This window comes from Podarcis gaigeae (assembly GCF_964106915.1).
Source record: "Podarcis gaigeae genome assembly, chromosome: 5".
In the NCBI taxonomy this organism is placed as follows: domain Eukaryota; kingdom Metazoa; phylum Chordata; class Lepidosauria; order Squamata; family Lacertidae; genus Podarcis; species Podarcis gaigeae.
In genome coordinates this window covers 72,716,698-72,738,938 of record NC_139681.1, presented here as the reverse complement: position 1 = coordinate 72,738,938, position 22,241 = coordinate 72,716,698, and the positions used below count along the sequence as shown (strand labels likewise).

The following is a 22,241-nucleotide window of genomic DNA, read 5'->3' as shown; positions in this document are numbered from 1 at the left end:
CCTTTTGAGTATTTTCTTAAAACGACAACACCCTTGTGATTTTGTGATAATCTATTTTTTGCCTTAAATGTTTTGTGCAAACAGTATTAAGGACACAGATAGGAAGCCAGGCACTTTCTAATGCATATAAAATGCAATGTTATTGTTCATTACCGTTTAGTTTTGTTCCACACAATATATTGTTGCTGGCCTACATACATCTCTCTCTGACCTACATACACAGGTTGTGAGCACAACTGCTACAAGAAGCAATGGATTTATGGTGTATCCTTTTGGCTAATGAAACAGTTTTCACTGCTTTAGGCTAACCCAGCTCATCTAGCAAATATATAAAATCGTTATGCAAGGTTAATGGTGTCTTGGAGGTGCGGTTAAAAATAAACAACCGGACATCTTCAAGCCTCTTCATCCCTTCTTAATGGACAGCATCTGTCTCATTCATACACACTGCAAGTAGCTGAACAGAATACAAGGGCAGCAGTCCTGTGTGTTTTGCAAAACATGTCTCATATTTGAACAGCAGAGGGTGTAAATTAAGAGTCAGTTTCCACTGTGAGAACAAAACTGATAAGGGGAAAAATGGGATATGGTTGCTGCAGGCTTTTTAATGGCTTCCTTTTTCAATATGATTTAGCTTTTTCATTTTGACAAACCAATATTTGAAAAGGCAGTTTAAAGACTAACAAACTGCATTTGCTTATAACCAGTGAGATCTCTCTTTCATCATTCCATCACAATTCCTTAAAGCGAAAGAAAATTAGCTTTGTAGTAAAGCAACTCCAGAGGTAAACAGAAGATAAAACCATGAGATGCCTATAAAGAGCTCAAGGAGGCTGTGCTACTATGGATTTGAGAGATTATGTTAATATTGCTGTTAATCGCTAGCTTGTTAATAGGATCAAGAACCTTCCCACTTATTTCAGACTGTAGGGAGCCCTAAGCAAGCACTATCTCACTGGTGTATTTATGTGTGTTTTGTGTCCACGTCTGTGTCTGCCAAAGCACACACATGCCTTTGTTGTGCATTATGGTTTTAGCACATGCACTGTGTGTACACATGAAAAACATAATGTATGCAGCGAGACTGAGATATGGCATATTGTGCTTATTAGCTACTGTACTTCAGTTCAAATCTCGAACAGCTGTACAGTGGTACATCGGGTTAAGTACTTAATTCATTCTGGAGGTCCATTTTTAATCTGAAACTGTTCTTAACCTGAAGCACCACTTCATCTAATGGGGCCTCCTGCTGCCGCTGTGCTGCTGCTGCACGATTTCTGTTCTCATCCTAAAGCAAAGTTCTTAACCCGAGGTACTATTTCTGGGTTAGCGGAGTCTGTAACCTGAAGCGTATGTAACCCGAGGTACCACTGTATTCAGAGCCATTAAGACTGCAATCCTATGTTCATTTGCCTCAGTGGACTCAATGGGGTTTATTTCTGAGTAAGTAGACATTATGGAATTTCAGTGCAAGGCTGCAATCCCAAGAAAAACACTTGCCAGAGAGTAAGTCCCGTTGAACTTAGGGGGACTTAATTCTTAAGTCCCACCAATTTCCATGAATCTGTTTAAGGTTAATGTGCTAGTCCCTTTCACATCACTGATGTCAGGTTAGGGGTGAGGAACCTGTGACCTTTCAGATGTTTCAGGACTACACCACCTCTTATCCCTAACCATTGGTCTTGCTGGCTGAAGGTAATGGACAACAACATTTGGCTACCCCTCCCTTAAGTAGTAGTTGAAACAATTTCTGGCCGAGAAGGTTGTTGTTGATCAGGCTTCTAGAATTCTGCATTCTCTCATCTATGTAGTTTCACTCCTCGACATTATTGAAATTCACTTGAGTCACATTTAAATTTTACAACTTCCTGTGCTTGCTGTCATAGAAAAAGTGCTTCTATTTGTCTTGGCAAAGATGTAATTGCATGATAAGCCCTAAAAGTGAAACGATTCATCTCCCTATGATGATCCATGCCCCTTTACGTGAAGATACCATATTACTCTAAGGTAGTATAAAACATAACCGGATCCACAAATCAGTAAAGTTGCAATAATTGGATTTAAGCAACTTGTGTCTGGGTGTTATGACTTGCTGCACCACCTGGAATGAGAGGTATAAACTGCTTCTCCAGAGCAGTGTCACAAAGGATGGTTTTATTAAATTGCTGCTGCATGAATATTGTGGTAGCAAAATAGACATAAATCGCTGCCAGAGAATTAAAGTCCTTAAATCTTACCGTGTTTTTTAAGTCAGCGGAGGAGGGACACTGCCCCTGTCACACAAGTATTTTATCAGCCAAATCCTTTGCAAACATCCTTGCACCAGTGCAGTGTCACAAAAGTATGGTGTTGCACTGGTGCTGTGACATAACAAGCATGTTGCACAGATGCATTAACACTTGGGTTGGGCTATTTCTTTGTATGTGCATGTTCCATATATATATATATGCATATTTATTGTGATTTGTGTGGAAAGTGTGCAGTTTGGTTGTGCACTTTTTAATGTTTTATTTATTGTTTATGACTACTTTTGTTATGTTAGTAATTATGTGATTTCCCCCCATGTTGTATGCCACCTTAAGCATGTTTTTTTAACTGGAAAGGCAGCATTCAAATATTAATTTTTTTAAAAGATTGTGGTGTATGTAAGCAACTTGAGACAGAGCACATGCAACTGTGGAACTGCCAGGTTGTGCAAAATTTGCACATATTAGATATTGGGGGCAGGAGCGGCAATACCTAGCACAATCCTACATCAACAGGTACAAAGAATTTCTAGCTTATATAACTGCAAAGATGGGCCCTCCAGGTGTGATTGGACTTCAGCTTCCATCATCTGTGACCATTGATCATGCTGGCTGGGGGGCTGATAGGAATTGGAGTCCAGTGACCGCTGGAGAGTCACAGGTTCCCTATGTCTGTCCTACTGGAATGTTGCAAGAATGTAGAGCCGAAATATAAAATTTCAGAGCCAAGACATAACTCTGGATGCTGACTTACTTGTACCATGCAAGCTGGTGGCCAATACCAATAAGACTGGGTTCACCAGATAGAGACATAGTTCTTGTCAGCTGCTTCTTGGTGTCATTTAACTCAGGTGTATTAAGATAATCAACTCTCCATAACTGGTCATCATGGCAGAATGAGCCAACAGTTTCTCCCATATGTAGGTTAACTGCCAAGCTGTAAGCACCCAGTTGTTAAGAAATTACAGCTAAAAATGCCATTTAATCGTGGCCTCACTTTGCAAGCTCTGGTAAGTGGCTCTTTCCAGCGTGCCTCATAAATCATACTTAATGATGTAGTGTTGTTAAGTCCCTTTTTCACAACATGAACTATGAGAGCAATTTGTAGTGAAATTGATTAATCACGGGAGAGCATACAGCCAATTGTTGGAGCAGAGGAGGTAAATCAAGCTTTGCAGCATTTGCTTTTAGAGGTTAAGCACTGAATGTTTTCCTACCTTGATTTGAGTAAGGTATGAACTATTACTAAAATGTCCAGATCTATAATTTAAATAGTTAATTTATTTAATTTAGTGCATAAGCTAAAATAGATATTCATTTATTTAACATGTTTGTAGCTCACCCTTCACCTGTTCCAGGGGTTCCTAAACTCTGGTCCATGGGCCACCTGTGGCCTGTGGGCTTGGTTCAAGTGGTCCATGGCATGTGCTTGAAGAATACTTCTGATCTGAATCCTGTAATATTCTATGGAATTCAGATAGCTATAATGTTCCTTAGTGTCCTGAGCTGTTCATAAGGACCTTGTTTGTGAGGACTGTTGTGTGTCATAATGGAATGCAGATCTCTCTTGTCCATTGCATATCTTTTGCATCTGATCATTTGGGGATTTTAGGGTTCACTTGTAAAGCGTGACATTGCTCCTAAGGCTCCTTGGGGAAGACGGGATTTTATTGCTGATAGGTAGGAGTAGCACGAGAAGTCTCAGCTTTGTGGGTTTGAGCCCCATTTTGGGCAAAATGTGCCTGCATTGCAGGGGGTTGGACTAGATGACCCTCATGGTCCTTTGCAACTCAACACATCTTTGATTGTATTATTCTATGTTGCGTGTCTAAGGGGCTCCATGGCTTCATGTAGCCTACCAGCAGAGCCTGTGATTGGAAAGCAGTGTCTATATTTGCAGTAGCCAGCCTCAAAGTTGCCTGGGAAGATCAAGTGATTGCTAAAAACCACTCTAAAAATTGTAGCTCTGTGTGAGGAATAAAGATTCCTAACAACTCTCAATACCCTTAAGCTGCAGCTCCCAGAATTCTTGGGGAGAAGCCATAAAAGTGCTGTCATAGTGCTTTAGATGTACGGTGTGAATGTGTCAAGAGAGAGAACAGAATGGCAGAGAGAGAGAGAGAGAGATAAAGGAATGCTTTGCTTTGGCCCTGCCCAGAGTTTGCTTGTGGCGCTCTTGAGAGAAGAAAATGTTGCCCACTGCTGGCATTAGATTGCCAAATAGTCTGACCTGGTGTGGCAGCTTCCTATGTCAAGCATTTAGAGCCAGCAAAACTATTGTTCTATATCTGCAGAATCTGGGTAGGCAATAACTTTCTCTCCATGTGGCCAGGCTTGTGCTCTCAAATTATTTTATTCCTATGGTGTTCAATTTCAACCCCATTATAAATTATAAAGAAGTGGGATATGCCGGAGGCTGTTTTCTTAATGGAATAATTGCCTGTGGCATCAAACCGATAACAAGCTGTATGTGTAGAGTTTAGCTTGATAGTTTAGGAGCAGAACTGCAGGTGGTTATAGAAACAATATCTTATTAGCTAGGAATGCATAGATAATCACAGTGCAAATTAGAGGCAGGTGTTCAGTTGTTGTCCATCTTGCCTAGGTTGCATTTTGTACTGACCTCTGGCCTCAGCTGTAGGACAGAGAGATTGCAAAGGAGCTGAACACTGTGTATTACTTCCTTTGGATTTCATTGTGGAAGATAATCCACACCTGAAACATTTATTTCCGGGGAGGGTAGCTGAGGAACTGAAGGAGAAGTGAAGAGACATGAAGTTCTGGGGCTTATAAGTAGACTACAAAATTAACAAGTCAGTGGATCCAGATGGCATCTACCCAGGGTTCACAAAGAGCTGAAATATGAAAATGCTGACCTTCTAAAAAAAATATGCAGCTTGCCATAAAAATTGGCCTCGTTGCTGAAAGTCTGAAATGTAGCCAGCATAATGGCTGTATTTGCATGTCATGATAAGTTGCAGATCCTCCTAGTGGTGCAGCAATAAAACTGATAGCACATTTGCAAAGCTAAGCAGGGTCTGATAGGGTTTCAGATTGGATGAGTATTGCATTGCGGGGGGTTGGACCAGGTGACCCCTGTGATCCCTTCCAACTCTACCATTCTATGGTTTAAAGGTCGTGGCCGACTCTGGGGTTGCAGCACTCATCTCACTTTATTGGCCAAGGGAGCCGGTGTACAGCTTCCAGGTCATGTGGCCAGCATGACTAAGCCGCTTCTTGCGAACCAGAGCAGTGCACGGAAACGCCATTTACCTTCCCGCCAGAGTGGTACCTATTTATCTACTTGCACTTTGACATGCTTTTGAACTGCTAGGTTGGCAGGAGCAGGAACCGAGCAACGGGAGCTCACTCCGTCGTGGGGATTTGAACCGGCGACCTTCTGATTGGCAAGCCCTAGACTCTGTGGTTTAACCCACAGCGCCACCCGCGTCCCTCTATGGTTTACTATGCGTTAATTTATCATGCCTGCTTTGCTCCTTCCCATTCATGTTGGGAAGCAATAAACTGTCTTAGCCTTATGTGTGAACCAGGGGTTGTGGTTTGTTTTACTCCCCAAAAACCAAAAAACAAAAACCCACCACCAAAAACGTGGTAGTTCTTGGTTTACCAACTGTGGTTCATTTGAGCAGAGCAAGCTACAATCTCTGGTTTGGATGTAACACTCAGCCAGTGATCATGGCTTGTTTTCTCTGCAGATGAGTGGGAAGGGAAGGGGAAGAGTAAACTGATCACCATTGCCTTGTGCCGCAGTTTATGTATATTGGGATGTGCTAATCCAGCCAATGCCAGCTTTTTAAAAGGGATATATGGGAATCCATGAAATTACAGGTTGGTTCGCTTAAATGTTCATTCCGGGTGTATTAGTGGGAAGCGTGATTAAAGATAAAATTACTAAGCATACAAAAGAGCAAAGTTTGCTGAGGAAGAAGCGGCGTAGCTCTGCAGAGGGTGGCTCGATGAAATTGTTCACTCAGCATGTGGCCACATTGAAAAAACAAATTCCATGCCAGGGATTATTAGGGAAAGGGCTGACAGAAAAGCTGCCAGTACCATGCCTTTATATAAGTTTGCGATGCAGCCACGTTTGGAATGCTGCATACATTTCGTTCAGCCCATCCCCAAATGATGGTATAATGTTCCAAAAAGAACAAGAAAGGACCCCCCCCCCCAAATGATCCAAATGTCCTCCATGAAAAGGCTGCAGCACCTGGGACTTTTTTTACATATAAGGGGGAAAGTGACTCAGCAGGGGAGGAGATGGTAAATGTTTAGGAAAAATTGGTTGGGGATAACTTTCCCCCATCCCCTGTCTCATAATGCCAGGGATCATCCAGTGAAATTGAAAAGCAATAGATCCAGGTGAGGCAAGAGAAAGCGCTCCTTTGCACAATGCAGGCTTGATTTATTATGGGATTTGCTTTCATATGCTTTGATTTCCACTGGCTTAGAGGGATAAAGGAAACTCATGGGATAAAGGAAACTCAAATCAACAGCTATTAGTAATGATGGCTTTGTGCAGCCTCCAGACTCAGAGGCAGTATACCACTGAATACCTGATGCTTAAGATCAACAAGGCAAGTGCTCACCTGCTTTCAAACCCAGCTTTCAGGCTTCCTGGACTGAAACAGCAGGGCTCTTACATTTAGTCTCATATGAATATAGGGCTGATGTTTTAATTTTTTTGTTGTTTAGTCATTTAGTTGTGTCCGACTCTTCATGACCCCATGGACCAGAGCATGCCAGGCACTCTTGTTTTCCACTGCCTCCCGCAGTTTCGTCAAATTCATCTTGGTAGTCATCCCTTAGAGAGAGTTCAAACTCAGCAACATTAGTAAAGAAAAACATTTTAAATATGTCACAACACTGCCATCAGATGGCACTGTAGAGTTCCGTCTTTTGCCAACGTGAATACGCATTTTCCTGAAATGTTTTTTTTATGTGTCTAGATCCAGCCCTGCTGCGCTGTGTTAGAGGAGTCAGAATAGGTTGTGCATCAGTGAATCTTCTTTCTATCGATTTCAGATGGCCTCACTGTCCTTTGTGGCTTTACACCTATGCCAGTACCAGTTGAAGGCACAGAACAAGTTGAGCAATGTATGTTTTATTGCCATTTCTAGAGTGATACATATTATTAAGCCCATGAGCACACCTGGCTCACCTTACACCTTTGATTGAAGGAGGAATATAAAAGGCTCTTGATCTTCTTTCAAGAAATGCCAGTGAGTTAAGGCTGTGCTTGCTTATTTAAAAAAAAGATCTGATAGCTTGTGAAGCTGTGTTGAAACATACGCAGCCAGAGCTATTTGTAATCTTGACATTTTAACTTGGAAACACCATTTATTTTTAAGATTATGGTGGAATGGAATTTTTAAGATTTTGGTGGAATTCAAAATATGATTGACACACTCAGTTGGTTAGAGTGTGGGGCTGATAACACCATGGCTGCAGGTTCAATTCCCCTATAGGACTGCTGCATATTCTTGAATTACAAGGGGGTTGGACTAGATGATCCTTAGGGGGCCGTCCAACTCTACAATTCTATGATTCTATCATAGTTAGAAGTAAAAAAGAAAGTGTGGAGCGGGACATTGACTAGCATGGAGTTGCACCACTCCTTATTTATTTGTAACATTCAACATGAGCTGCTTGTCAGCCCCCCCCCAAAAGACCCCAAGCCATCTTGCATTGAAAACAACAACTCTTCAACCCCAAGAAAAATCCCAAAAGATCTGATGTTCAGGTTTTACTTGTGCTCTGTGGGTTATATTTGGGGTCAGAATATTTGTTTTTAACTAATCTTTGCATGTGCAGGGGTTTTTGTCCAAACCTCTGGAGAATATTTCAAGGTGGTGCAGGGACCAGAGAAGAAGTTCTGTTTCAGCCAGGCTGTTACTTGCCTGACAGTCCCAGGTGCTTCATTTTATAGTTGCCCTGTAAAAGAGGCTTTCTTGAATATGTTTGAAAATCGCATTGCTTAATCAGTCACACGGGCTTAGTACTGTTTCAGTTCTGTTAAAAAAAGCAAAAAAGCATCCCTTTTAATCCAGAAGTATGCCATCAAGATGAGGTCTCCCTTTTTTATTTAATGAAATAGAAGCAGGCATTCAGGGCCTGGAAAAGAAAGAAGCAAAGAATTAGTGTTAAACTACAATTACAATGGCACAACTTTTCTATTCAGTGTTCTCTGTTCTCTGTGCTTTCCAAGATGATGTGTAGCTGAAAGGTGGTATTTCAGCAGGTGTAGAACTCTGACAAAGACAAAATGCTTCTGCAAAATCCCATTATGAGCACCTAGTGAAGGCAATGCTACATTTTTTAACAGAAAGCTTGTGTAAAGGTTGGTTGACCTGTAATACCAGAAGGGCATATCTTTTTATTACTTACATTCTCTCAATTAGACCACAGACGTACCCTTGAGAACAAGCGTACAAGAGCTGTAGTCTGCGATCTTAAAATCTTACAGAATTGGGCCGCAGCTAACATTTACATTATGCATGGGATTCACACCCAAAACAAATCATGAAAACATTTGCTAGAAGTATTTATAGCTGTCATTTTACTAACCATCTGTGCCTTCACGGGAGTATACACATGATTAGGAGCAAACAAAGCTCATGATAGCAGTCGGTCTTAACTTTAAAATCACAAATGCAACTGCGGAAACATACACACACACACACATTTCATTTATCCAGACCTCAGATGTCTATATCATAGAGTCGGTGTGTTATAGTTTATAGTTCTGGATATAAACTTGAGAGACATGGGTTCAAAACTTCACGAAGGCTGCCATCATAAACACCTTTCCTGGGGATTAAGTCCCACTGAGCTCAGTGAGACTTACTTCTGAGTAAGCATGTACCAGATTGCACTGTTAGTCATAAAACTCATCCAGTAACTTCACTCCAGCCATTATCACTTAGCATAACCTACCTCACAGGGTGATGTTGTCTTATATCAAACAATTTTATCCCTAGAAAATGAGTTTGTTTTTCTAAGCTGGGTCTCCTACCAAGCCACCTGGAACAATCTGCTTTCCTGAGAACAGAAAGAGGAATTCACTTTGAAAGGTGCTTTAGATAAAACTCTCATAAATAATTTGTTCTGCTTACAGCATACATTACCTTAAGCTGAAACAGTGCATGAGTTAGCACACTAGCTTCCCTCCACCCCTTAGATACCTGAATTTACATTCTGTTTTACCTAAATAAACCTTACCAGGGACTTTCCAATCAATATTTTATTTTGCCCTATGGTTATTCAGAGGCTCTTGTACTCAAAAAAAGTCTACCATCTAAAAAAATGATTTGGTTTTGATACAATGCAGAGGAGAGAAAACATACCTCCCTGCATAAAATAGAACAGGCATGCATAGGTCTACTTTAATTTTACTCATGACTGTTGGAATATCCAGCAAACCTTGTTCATGTAAGTAGAAAGAAAGTAGTGTTTCCTTGGAATGAGGGACAGTGGAGACTGTGGTGTCTTTATGATATATGGTTTATTTATACATATATAGAACCTGCAAATCAGTTTACTCATAATTTCTGATAATGTTCTGCAATTGCTGCAACCTGAGTAATGCACTCAGTTTAACACTATGTGGCTATTATAATTCTTAAGGCAGCTACTGTCACGGTCTACAGTTTTTAATCTTTTAATTATCATCCATAAGCTTAGCATTTCAAAGAAGGAACATTGCTGCACTATGAAAGGGGATATCTTGATAAAGTCAGCTACTGACTCCCAGTGAGAATAGTGCTCTTTTAGAATTAAAACCAAGATACAATGGATCTTGCCCTGTATCACATGCATCAGCGGAAAATGAGATTGAGAAACAGCACAGTTACTTTGCAGACATGGAATTACAATTTCAGCTGAGTTCACTGTTCTAAGAACAGTGACGAGTTCACATCTACAGACTTCTGAGGCTTTTATAAACCCAGTTCCGATGAGGGTCTTATAAGGCCCAGTTCCAATGTAATGGGGAACAGTGGTTTTCCACTGTATTAATTAACTATGACAGGTTTTGAACTCTTGCACTTGCCTTTTCCCACTTTGCCTTCTTGCAGGTCAGAGGAAGAGCTTATAAGCTTTTGTTTCCAATTCCCAGGTCTGCTTGCACAACTAAACTCCTCCCATGGGACAGTCCCATTGCATGGACAAACTTCTTTGAATTACACCCACTGATTGCTCATTCCAGAGAAAGCTGTATCACCTCAAATATGTATCTTTTATTGGATAAATTATATCGTGTTTGCATTGATGAGTAGTCTGAGACAAAATAATTCCCTGCCACTATTCTCTAGTTATCTGGAGAGGAGGAGCAATGCTGTTAGGATCCAGTGGAGCAAACAAAGAAATAGTTTGTAGTGAGTTTGAGTTTGAAGTCAGAAGCAGAGTGAGTTGAGAATTCAGAGCTATGATTTTTAGTATTTTTTTGCTGTCTACTTATTTTGTACATCAAGCAACCAAGAAAACAATCTATGTGGTCATTTCCCCATCTTTTGGAATTAAGAACACACTGTCTTTTCAGGATTCACATTCAATGTATTGGTCCACATGCAGCTAATCACTGTCTCCAAACATCTGTCTAGCACTTTAGGCACCACTGCTGATTCAGATGGAACAGAGAGATAGAGTTGGATATCGTCTACATACAGTACTGGTGACACTGCACTTCAAATCAGAGACAGAGAGAGATTTGTAGAGCTGGAAGGGACTACAAGGGTTATCTACTCCAACTCCTTCCAGTACAGGAATCTTCCACCCAACGTGGGGCACGAACCCACAGCCCTGATATTAATAGTCTTGTGATGTACCAGCTGAGTTATCCTGACTGCGTCTCCTGATGACAGCTGCCAATGACTACATGTAGACAGTAAATAGTATGAAGGACAAGATGGAACCCTCTGAGATGCCATAGGAAAGCTCCCATGTCCTTGAACAGTGCCCATCCATAACTTCTTGCTGGAAACAGCCCTTGAGGTAGGAGCAGAACCACCCACAACCTCCAATTCCTTGATACCAAAAGCTGCTGAGAAGCTGAGAAGAATGACCAGGGTCCCATGACCAGTTCTGAAGCCAAACTGAAATGGACCGATAATTCAGCCTCCACCAAGCATACCTGAAGCCACCTTCTTGAGTATCCTGACCCAAAAGGGGATGTTTGCCCTTTTGTTAGAGAAAATATACAAAAGCATGCTCTGCTGGTCTACAGTTCTGCATTAAAAATTGTTGGATATGATTCTCCTACAGCTTTTATTACATTACATATAATTTTGGCTTTAGGACAGTGATATTACATCTTGTTATATATAAGCATATAATAGAAATACTATAATTATGTCACAGATGATTAGATGATTGCTTTTTGAACCTTTGCAGGATTATAATTATGCCAATTATGCCAATGGTGGAACTATGTATTATGAGATGATAGGTTCAAAGTGTATGACTGACAGTCACCCTAATGCAGCAAGAGAAATCTGCAGTTGAAAGTGGGCTTCCGCTCACAAATCTTCCTACAAGCCACTCCACTCAGTGAATGGTCAGCACTATCAGTACTGGCAATGGTGACCAGCTATTGTGGAAGAGAGGGAAGCAGATGCCACACTCTGTTCAAGTGGCCATTGGGTCTCAGGCATCTGACATACAATCAACAATGTCACTGTTTGTGTTGATGGGTTGGGGTCATTCTCTCATCCCTTAACACTTATCATGGTCACAGCCCTACCTGACATTCACACTTTGAAGTTTGCATAGACATCTACATGCATAAAGCAAAGTGTTTTGTTTCCATTCACATGACCCAATTACCTTTGTTTTTCAGTGTGCAGGTTCCTTGGATTAAGCCTATGTATGTTGGGTTTCATGCATACATATCCCCTATGCATGCTAAGCCTAATGCAAGCATAGGCAAACTTGGCCCTCCAGATGTTTTAGGACTACAACTCCCATCATCCCTAGCTAACAGCACCAGTGGTCAGGGATTATTGGAATTGTAGTCCCCAAACATCTGGAGGGCCGAGTTTGCCTATGCCTGGTCTAATGCATAAGCAAGGGCCGGGATGCAACTTCCCACTTCATATAGGATTTGAGATCAGTGTTGATGTGTTCACAAAATATAGGTCTTTTTTTTTTTTTGCAATCCTTCGGGTACAAATTGTGGCCTTCCAATATTAATGCTTTAAATTGTCCTTGGGACTATACAGTTTCGGATTATGCCATTGACTAGGAAGCTTATCTTTCTCTATTAGATACTTTACATATTATATCTTTATTTGCATATTATATCTTTCTTTGAAATTCCATACTTTGTGATGCATTTATGAGAGATTATTGGGGACTGGAAGTATGAATGATAATATAAAAGATAGCTAAGGGCAGCAAGTGTGAAGCAGTGGACAAAAAAATAATCTAATTGCATGAATGTTGTACCATTGTGGTTAAAGTTGCCAGCTTTTAAGACAACATTTACTATTTAACAAGCGTTTGGAATGAAGAATATCTTTGACATCTTTGACACTTGTCAAAAAGGGAGTGTCATGAATAAATATGCAGAACTAACCACAACTTCCTAACTGGGTTGACATTTATGGTAATTGAAACAAAATACAAAATAAAAAAATTCCTTCCAGTAGTACCTTAGAGACCAATTAAGTTTGTTACTGGTTTGAGCTTTCGTGTGCATGCACACTTCTTCAGATACGGCTACCTACATGTAACTAGATTTATGGTAATGTTAGCAGTCCTAAGAAGGATGTGCCCAAAATTGAAATGCAGAATAGGAGCTTTCATTATGGTCAGCTATGAGGAAACCATTTTGAGCAGCGTTAGCCAATCTGGTGCCCTCCAGATATTTTGGACCACAACTCCCATCGGCCTCGGCCAGTTTTGTAGTCCCGTGCATCTGATGAGTACCAGGTTGGCGAAAGCTGATTTAGAACATTTTGTCCAGAAACTGCTCAAAGGGCCAACAAACACAGCTTCAAGTCAATCCTTATTAAGAGAAGATTGACTCCACAGAGTGGTGTTGTAAAGAGCTTGGTCACATTGGGTGCGTATTGAGAGTTGATTGTCGAAAGAAAGGAACACTTCCATTGCTCACACAATTAGTCACAGCACTAAGAGCAGCAGGATACTTACTTATCCCCATGGCTAGAGAGCCTAGATAGCATCACATTTTTCCAGTGGTGTTAAATGAGCAAGGATACAGATTGCTTAATCAGGATGAGCAATAGGAAAGTGGATTCTTTATCAGCAAGGGAAGCTGAGCCATGGAGACTTTGCACATCATAATAAGGGCAATGTGATACTAATTCCAGTGATTTGTCCTAAATGCTCGAAATACGCCATATGTGTACATGTTGCCTCAACTGGTCTTACAACAAGCTTGTGAATAACCTTTCTAAGTCTAACCAGTGATTTCATAAGTGTTGGAACTTGGCCTGGGAATATCCTCCTCTTACCTGTGAGGTTACATTAACTTGTGGCTGACTGGTACACCAGCAGTGTAAAAATTAAAAATGTTTTGTTTGGTGGTAGCCAATAAATAAGCAGGGAGACAATATACAGCCTTGTCGTACTCCTTTCCCAATTTTGAACCAATCAGTTGTTCCATATCCAGTTCTAAGTGTAGCTTCTTGTCCCACATAGAGATTTCTCAGGAGACAGATGAGGTGATCAGGCACTCCCATTTCTTTAAGAACTTGCCATAGTTTGCTGTGGTCGACACAGTCAAAGGCTTTTGCATAGTCAATGAAGCAGAAGTAGATAATTTTCCCAGTAGTGATGTATGGAAGTGAGAGTTGGACCATAAAGAAGGCTGATCGCTGAAGAATTGATGCTTTTGAATTATGGTGCTGGAGGAGACTCTTGAGAGTCCCGTGGACTCAAGAAGATCAAACCTCTCCATTCTTAAGGAAATCAGCCCTGAGTGCTCACTGGAAGGACAGGTCCTGAAGCTGAGGCTCCAATACTTTGGCCACCTCATGAGAAAAGAAGACTCCCTGGAAAAGACCCTGATGCTGGGAAAGATTGAGGGCACAAGGAGAAGGGGATGACAGAGGACAAGATGGTTGGACAGTGTTCTCGAAGCTACCAGCATGGGTTTGACCAAACTGCGGGAGGCAGTGGAAGACAGGAGCGCCTGGCGTGTGCTGGTCCATGGGGTCACGAAGAGTCGGACACGACTAAACGACTAAACAACAACAACAAAGCCAATAAATAATATGAAGCCACAATGTTTCCTTCAGGGCTTGTGGTGGGCATTCCAACCCACCCACCCACCCACCCAGTATACAGATTGCAAGGCTTGAGCCAAGCCATATTAACTCTCTCTCTCCCCCACTCCATGTGTCATGCTCCCATTTCTGTTCAGCTCCCCTTTGGCTGCTATCGTTAAAGAAAAGCACACATTTAATGCATTCACGAATTTAATATTGGGAGTGTTTTGGCCCTCGGGCTCTTATTTTCTCACTTTCTCCAGTTGTTAAAATGGATACTAACTTTTTAAAGAGATAGCTTTTCCACAAAATTGTTTCTTACATTAAAAAATTGCAGCCTGGATATGTTCTCATGTTGTCAGAACGGTGTGGGAACGTTTGACTGACAACAGCTTGCGCTCCAACACTCTTGCCGTTGCTGCCAAGGGGAAGGGCAGTAGTTGAGGATTTGCTTTGAATGCAGAAGGTCCCAGGTTCTGTCCCCAGTGTCTCCAGCTAGGGCTGAGAAAAAATCCTGTCTGAAACCTTGGAGAACCTCTGCCATTCAGTGTGCAGATAATACTGAGATTGTTGGACCAACTGTCTAACTCAGTATAAGGCTGCTTCCTTTGTTCTTAATGGAAGAGCTGTGTTTGTGTGCACATGAGACTGCATTACTGGATCAAAGTGCCAGGCCTTGGGAACTGGCTCATGGTCACTATTACAGTTGTTAATTTATTTTTACCCAAGTTTGTGCCGTGTTCAGTTGCAGTCCAGTCCAGCGTTGGATGTTCATACAGAGAGCCTGCTAGTCACAAAGCAGAAAAATGAGGATGCATGAAGAGGAGCATCAAAATTCTGCACTTCTAATTCCTTCGGAGACCAAAGATAGCATCCCTACTTCACCTTCAGAGGGTCTTAACTTTTGTCTCAAACAACTCATTTGGCCCATATCTTATATTATCTGCTATACTTCTGGCCAAGTGGAAGATGTATCTGGATTTAGAAGTTATATAGCCATGAGCTTCAGCAGTGCAAGATATATCTCATTCTCCAGTGACCCTGAAAACAAGAGATTTAAATGTCACTCTGATCTTCAGACTGAGATGTGGCCTGCTTCTTTCAGTGTCACTCACAAAATACACTGACATTTTAGGTTTTCTGCTATCATATTGCTCTATCACTTCATATTAATGCAAACTTTTCTCTTTTTTTTCTTTTCTTGACTTGCCGTTAAATGAGTTCATTTGTTATTTAAATCTGTGGTAGAAATTATCGGAGCCAGAGGTAGCCAGCCTTTTTGGGCCTGTGGAGACAAACCCAAGAAGCTATCTGTTGGCTATTTCAATGAGAGAAGGGGTGGGAAAGGGTAGCCCATGGGCTCTGAAGAAGGTCTTTGTGGGAATATATGGGCCCACAGAACCTCATCTGCAAACCCTGTGCATATACACGATGGTAGATAGATGACAGTTTGGCAACATACCTTTAAATGTAATATAATGTATGTTTTGTTTCTTCATATGTACCTCTTTTCAGTTAGTTTGTAGCAGTGCTTTTTCTGGGGGGGGGGGGACACAGGGGTATGCATACCCCTAAAGATTTTGTGGATCTAAGTTTGGCCTCATTGAGGGGCAGTATTTCAATATGAGTAGGAAAATGAGAGTAGCCCTAAACATTTTTTTAGGGGGGGAAAGCACTGGTTTGTGGAATATTAAACTACAAGCAGCAGCAGCAACACATCTGCTCGTTGGTTGTCTCTGTATCAGTCCTATGGATTGACTTAAGCAGCAGTGGCACAATCCTTCAATTCCACTATAGAATAAAAAGTTTGATCATGGTCTTAGAGAGATAGAAAGACGTTGATTCCAATCTTGGTAGCTTTCTTGGGTCAGGATTCTGTAAAATAGTGTAGGCTCTTAACTGCCCATTGCAAAAGGGTATCTGTCCAGTTCATATACTTAGCAGAAGTATAATAAAGGGGGGATCTGCCCTGTTGCAAGGGAATGTTGCCCCTTTAAACCAGTATTAAACCACTTAGGAGTTGCTGTGTCAGACCCAAAATCCACATAACACCTTTTAATTTTTATCCTGTTCTGTTCCGTTCTGTGCTGCTTTATTACCAAAGCCACTAAACTGTTAGCTGTAAGCCAGGGCTTAATGTGAAATAGCAGCATTCTGGTTTGCACTGCTCATTTGTTTCCACCAGCTCTTCCCTTTGAGGAAATAAAACAGAGCGGCGGCTTAGTGTTACGTGTGAACCAGCACTCATTTCTTTTTTGTTTCTCTCCTAGCAGACCATGGACAGAAGCCAATGTTTATTTCGGGATAACAGATTGTGGTTTCTCTGAAGGGAACAAACCATAAGCGCTTGTTCACAAGTAATGCTAAGTTCTCCTGAGCTCCCCCACTCCCCGCATGGTCTGACATGGAGAGGAGAGGGGTGGGTGCAAATCATTCATAGCAATCCATGATATATTTTAAGCCATGGTTTACTGTTACATGTGAACTGGGCCTCAGCAGGCCATTTTATAGGATTGAATCGAATATGTATATGTTTGAAATAATGGTAGAAAAATTCAGAGTACTAAAGAACAGATAAACATTTATTTATTTATTTGGTGACTTGTATTGTTGGAGCGTGTTTGTTCCTTGATTATGGTCAAACAAATTCATGGTATTTTTCATCTTTCCTCATAGAAAAGCAATTCATAACTTTTTAAAAAAACCTGTATCGGCTTATATTTAAATGTCTGTATGAACAACATACATTTGTGTCAAGGTAAAAAGAGCAAATAGCTGTAATGTTGGTAAAGTGTGACACTGAAATTCAGCATATTGGACTGTGATAAGAAATGTGAAACATTTCTCACAGACTAAAGACAGAAAGTGTTGTGACTACCACCAAGTCTTAAAAGGCCAAACTAGACATTACGGGGGCAGTTCCATATGTTTACCTATGGCACTGTTCCAGTCATGTAAAAGGTGTGATAGTTTGGTGTGTTGTTTTTTTAAAAAAGGCATGGCCAGGAGAGGAGTACAGAACTATCCTTCCACTTTAGCCCCTTTTAAAGTGTTTTAAGGCCATTTCCAGAATCTTAAAGTTCAGCTGAGGAGAAAAGCACTTGGCAGACAAGCTATAGGGAATAGAGCTGCAGGTGGTGGAACCATTATGAACTTGTCCACACACCCCATTTTTATTTTAAAACTGAATCTCATTTTCTTTCCTACGTGTGGCTGAGTTCCATATTAAAACAGGTGGAACTGCTGCTATGCCGCCAAGTCACATCCACACCATATGCTTAAAGCACCCCTTTAACAGTCATGGCTACCCCACAAAGAATCCTGGGAGCTGCAGTTTGTTAAGCATGCTGAGAGAAAGGAGACCTCTTGCAAAACTACAATTCCCTGTACTCTTAGCAAATACAGTTCCCAGGATTCTTTGGGGGAAGCAATGACTGTTAGAGTGGTGTAATGATGCTTTAAATGAGTGGTGTGGACATAGCCCTTGTTTGGCTGGGGAGAGGGAAGTTGTCATTTCCCCCGCTTCCTGATTTCCTCCAACAAATGATCCAACTATCACGGTAGTGAGTTTGACTTTTGCCGGCCATTGCAAGTAAGGATTTGGAGACTCTGTTGAAACATGGTGCCAGAGATGAGTCAGAGCAGCTGAGAATAGCTCAGCCAGCCATGGAAAGCTCAGCATCATTATAAAAGAAGTCAGAGAAAACAAATGAATGACTAAGATGAAAAGCGTTGGCAAGCAAGACATTTGCTGCCCGAGGCAGAGTAGCAAATGCTGGCCCTTCCCTGCCCATTTTCACTCAAGGCCAACCAGATTCTTTTGGCGCCTGAAGCAGAAAATTCTACAACTGCCTCTCCTGCGTTCTGGCAAGTAAAAATGCAGTTATGATAAATAAAACCACCAGCAGTTTTCTGGCCCTTTGTGATACCAAAATCAGCAGTCTAAGGTGGTAGCCTCACTCTGCCTGATGGTTGGTCCAACCCCCACCTGGAAAGGTGAGTTCTGTGGTGCAGATAATCAAAGGGCTGCAGCCAGAATACATAGCTTGAAATAAGTGTTTGAGAAAATTAATGAAGAGGCATAGGAAGAACAGAAGGTGAGCTCTGCTGGATCCAGCATTATGTTCTCACAATGGCTAATCGGATGCCTAGAGGAAGCTCACAAGCATGGCAGGAACACAGAATCACTCCTCCCCATTTGCTCCCCACTGTATCAGTATACAAAGGCATTCTGCATCTGATACCGGAAGTAATATCCTGTACAGCCATCATTGCCATTGATAACCTTACCCTGGTCCATGAATCTGGCTAATGCCCTTTTAAAACTATTGAAGTTGGGGTAGTGGATTCCATAATTTAACTATGTACAGTGTGAGGAAGCAATTCCAAAGAACTTTGCTGACTGGTCTGAAGTTCTAGTGCTATGGGAGCTGTAGAAAAATAAATAAATACAGTGGACGCTCGGGTTACGAATGTGATCCATGGGGGAGGCACGTTTGCAACCCGAAGCATTCGCAACCCACAGCACCACGTCTGCGCACGCACGGATTGCGATTTGGCACTTCTGCGCATGCACAAAGCGCAATTTAGCACTTCGGTGCGTGCGCAAGCGCCGAAACCCAGAAGTAACCTGTTCCGGTACTTCCGGGTTCGGCACGGTACGCAACCTGAAAACACGCAACCCAAAGTGTCTGTAACCCGAGGTATACCTGTATCTGCTCCTTAGTTCACCTCTCACCCCACCCCCCATGTAAACTTGCTCTCCCAATACTCCAAAGGCTAGGAGCAGAGCATCCCCAAGCAATGAAAAAACAAAGAATGTGGGCAGAGCCCTCTGGAAAGAGCCACCTCTGCAGGTTCATCGTGGACGTCGTGTGACCATTATGTAGCAACCGTGAGTGAATGGTGAAAGTGCCACCCACAGCGCCAAATCAGTGGAGTGGGTTTGATGAGGACAATGATTTATAGATTTGTTCCATGGGCTGCCATCATGAGTTGCTAATCCATCAGTAGCAACATTTTATGACTGGCGTCGGCTCTGCATGACAAGCTGCGCCTGAGGATGATAGCTCCGGACTGTCTTCTATGTCTACATATTCTGGATTTCATGCTTGCAACACTGTGTACTGTACCACCACACCACATTAACAATGATGAGGAAAGCCTGCTTGGGCTCTCTAGTCCAGTCATTCCCATTGCACTTTTTGTTGTTGTTTTGTCTCTGAATAGCTGTACAGTAATTTGTCTTTTTTTCCTGGTTGTGAATCAGGGGACTGGGATGAGGCATAGCAGCTTTTGCTAACCTGGTGCCCTCTGGTGTTTTGGGACTATGAGCCAGTAGAGCTAGCTGGCTGGAGCTTGATTGTAACATTAATCCAAAATATATACCAGGTTGGCAAAGGCTGAAGCACAGCATGAAGTTTGTTTGTTTTTATCTTGGAATCTGTCAAGCTGAATGAATGCTGCCATTCCATATCAGTTGCGTCCCTAGAACTGTGCTTGAGGAGGAAGAGAACACTTAATTGTATTGTTGAAGGCAGACAGATGCCATTATGTCCAGCTAAGGTCTTTATTCTCAGTTTTTAAAAGGCACCAGGGAGTTATTTTAGAGCATACTTCCAAAAGCAGCAAAATGAACCAGTCAATAGACTTGCACTGCTAACCTAGAAAACAGCAGGGATTGAAGTGATCTGTGTTGGGTAGGACTTAAAAATGAAGCCATATTTGATTTATTTATGCCAATGAGTCACTGAATGATTTTCTCTCTTCAGCAACTTTGAATCTCCACTGATGTATGAAGTTTCAGAGCACCAGAGCAGTGGCACAGATAGTTCAGGAAGCAGTCTTGGAAGCTCGGTCACAGCATGTAAGAAGGTAACTTGCATTATTTTTAATCAGATTGCATTATTAAAATAAACTTTGCATTATTAAAATAAGCTCACGTTATTCTTAACCAGCAGGTTGACTGTACTGCTGAGCTATTGTCTCAATAGTGCTTGAAGCCCAAGCTGTACGGTAAATAAAAAATATGAAATGGAAAAATCAGCATGAACATCTGGATATGGGCAAAAAGGATTGCAAGTCTTGCATTGGCTGGATATTCCAAAAATGTTTGGTGTCTTGTGTTTATGGACAGCCTGATCTTGCTGTGCTCCTTTCGCTGTAGAGACAAACTGTGGCTTGTGCCAGTGAAACTCTCAAGGGCAAATGGTTCTAGGAAAGTGAACACAGATGCTCCACCACTGGAGTTTCTGTGACTAGGCATGGTCAGAAAGAGTAGACTTGAGTCAAGGAGATGAGTTGCCCGCTCCATATATGTCTGGAACCTCTGAGGTGAATCATACGTAACATCAGCTTGATTGGAATGGGTCAAGCATTAAGTGTACTTACCAGTGATAATATTCACAGTCGTTAATCTTCTATTTTCAGTTAGCTGAAGTATATAAGATGGAAATTGATTTCCTGCAGATATCCTTCTGAGAAAAAACTTGCTAAGTGGGAAAAGCTCCAAATGTAATTAAGATTTAAGATTAAGACAGGCAATTGAGCTAATATCTCAACTTGTGCTCCACATTTCGAGTTCAGAAAATAAAAGGAAAAGGAAGCAAGGCCAAATAGACACGTGGCAAACTATGGGTGAGCTCTAGAGCACATAGGGAGAGATGTTGGGTTCCTTGCACCATCACTTCCCATTACATGCGAAGGAGCACGCGTACTGCATATTTGCTTTATTTGAGTCAGGCAATGGATGAAGAATTTTATTATTATTTTTGTTTTCTTACATTTATATTTCACCTTCCTTCCATCCATCGTGAAACCTGACAGTGTAGATGCGGTACTCAGGTAAGTCTTCAGTCTGGGCACTGACCAGACTCGGGCCTTCCTAGCTTCAAGGTGGTGGTGGCTTCCTATGCCTTCATATCATGCCCTGGACTCACGTTGCTCACGTCCAGGTGCAACCAGACAAGATCAGTGGAGGGCAGAATCTTTCTCTCATTTGGCAGCTTCTTTTAAGACAGCTCAATTGAGAGCTATAATGGTGCCTAAGTGAATCCTCACAGTGGATTCAGGTTATGAGTCATATCTGCAGCTAGCTTTGCTTGAGACTGAGAATTCCATTTTTTAAAAAAAGCTTGATATTGGTCTGTACTGTTTTGTTAGCTATCTACAATTTGTCAGATACTTGAACAGGATTTCTGCTGACCCATGCACATCTCTGAGGGCTTTAGTTTCATTCTGACAATATGAGGCCCTTCTTAAGTTCTCCTGCCTGCTGAGGTGAGCTGACTGGCTTATCGGAGAATGGCCTATTCCGTGATTTCGCCCTACGTACAGAATGCTATTCCTATTTCAGTTTGTGGTGACTGATCCTCGGGCCAGTGTTAGAAGCGATGTGAAAACCTTTCTATAGGGCAAGCTATAGATCTCCAAGTCCCCCATACTAGACCTTACCTGTAGATAGTTAGTTGTATTCATGCAGGTTTCCCAAATTTCAGTGCTAAAGATGTTGGCATCGTAAAGCTCTTCAATCTCGATTGAATTTTTTTCCAGCTTTTGAACATTTTAACGAGCTTCGAGTCTAGTGGCACTGTGGTCTAAACCACAGAGCCTAAGGCTTGCCGATCGGAAGGTCAGCAATTCGAATCCCCGTGACAGGGTGAGCTCCTGTTATTCGGTCCCAGCTCCTGCCCACCTAGCAGTTTGAAAGCACGTCAAGTGCAAGTAGATAAATAGGTACCGCTCTGGA

General features: G+C 41.8%; 1 protein-coding gene across 4 annotated transcripts in view; it reads left to right on the top strand.

Moving 5' to 3' along the window:
* SPHKAP (SPHK1 interactor, AKAP domain containing) overlaps nucleotides 1–22,241 on the top strand; it is a 74,461-nt gene that overhangs the window by 2,104 nt on the left and 50,116 nt on the right. For all 4 annotated transcript variants that reach the window (XM_083738657.1, XM_083738656.1, XM_083738659.1 and 1 more), the window contains exon 2: nucleotides 20,266–20,368. In XM_083738657.1, coding sequence (XP_083594783.1) covers nucleotides 20,266–20,368 — 103 coding nt within the window. The remainder of the gene's footprint in view (nucleotides 1–20,265; nucleotides 20,369–22,241) is intronic.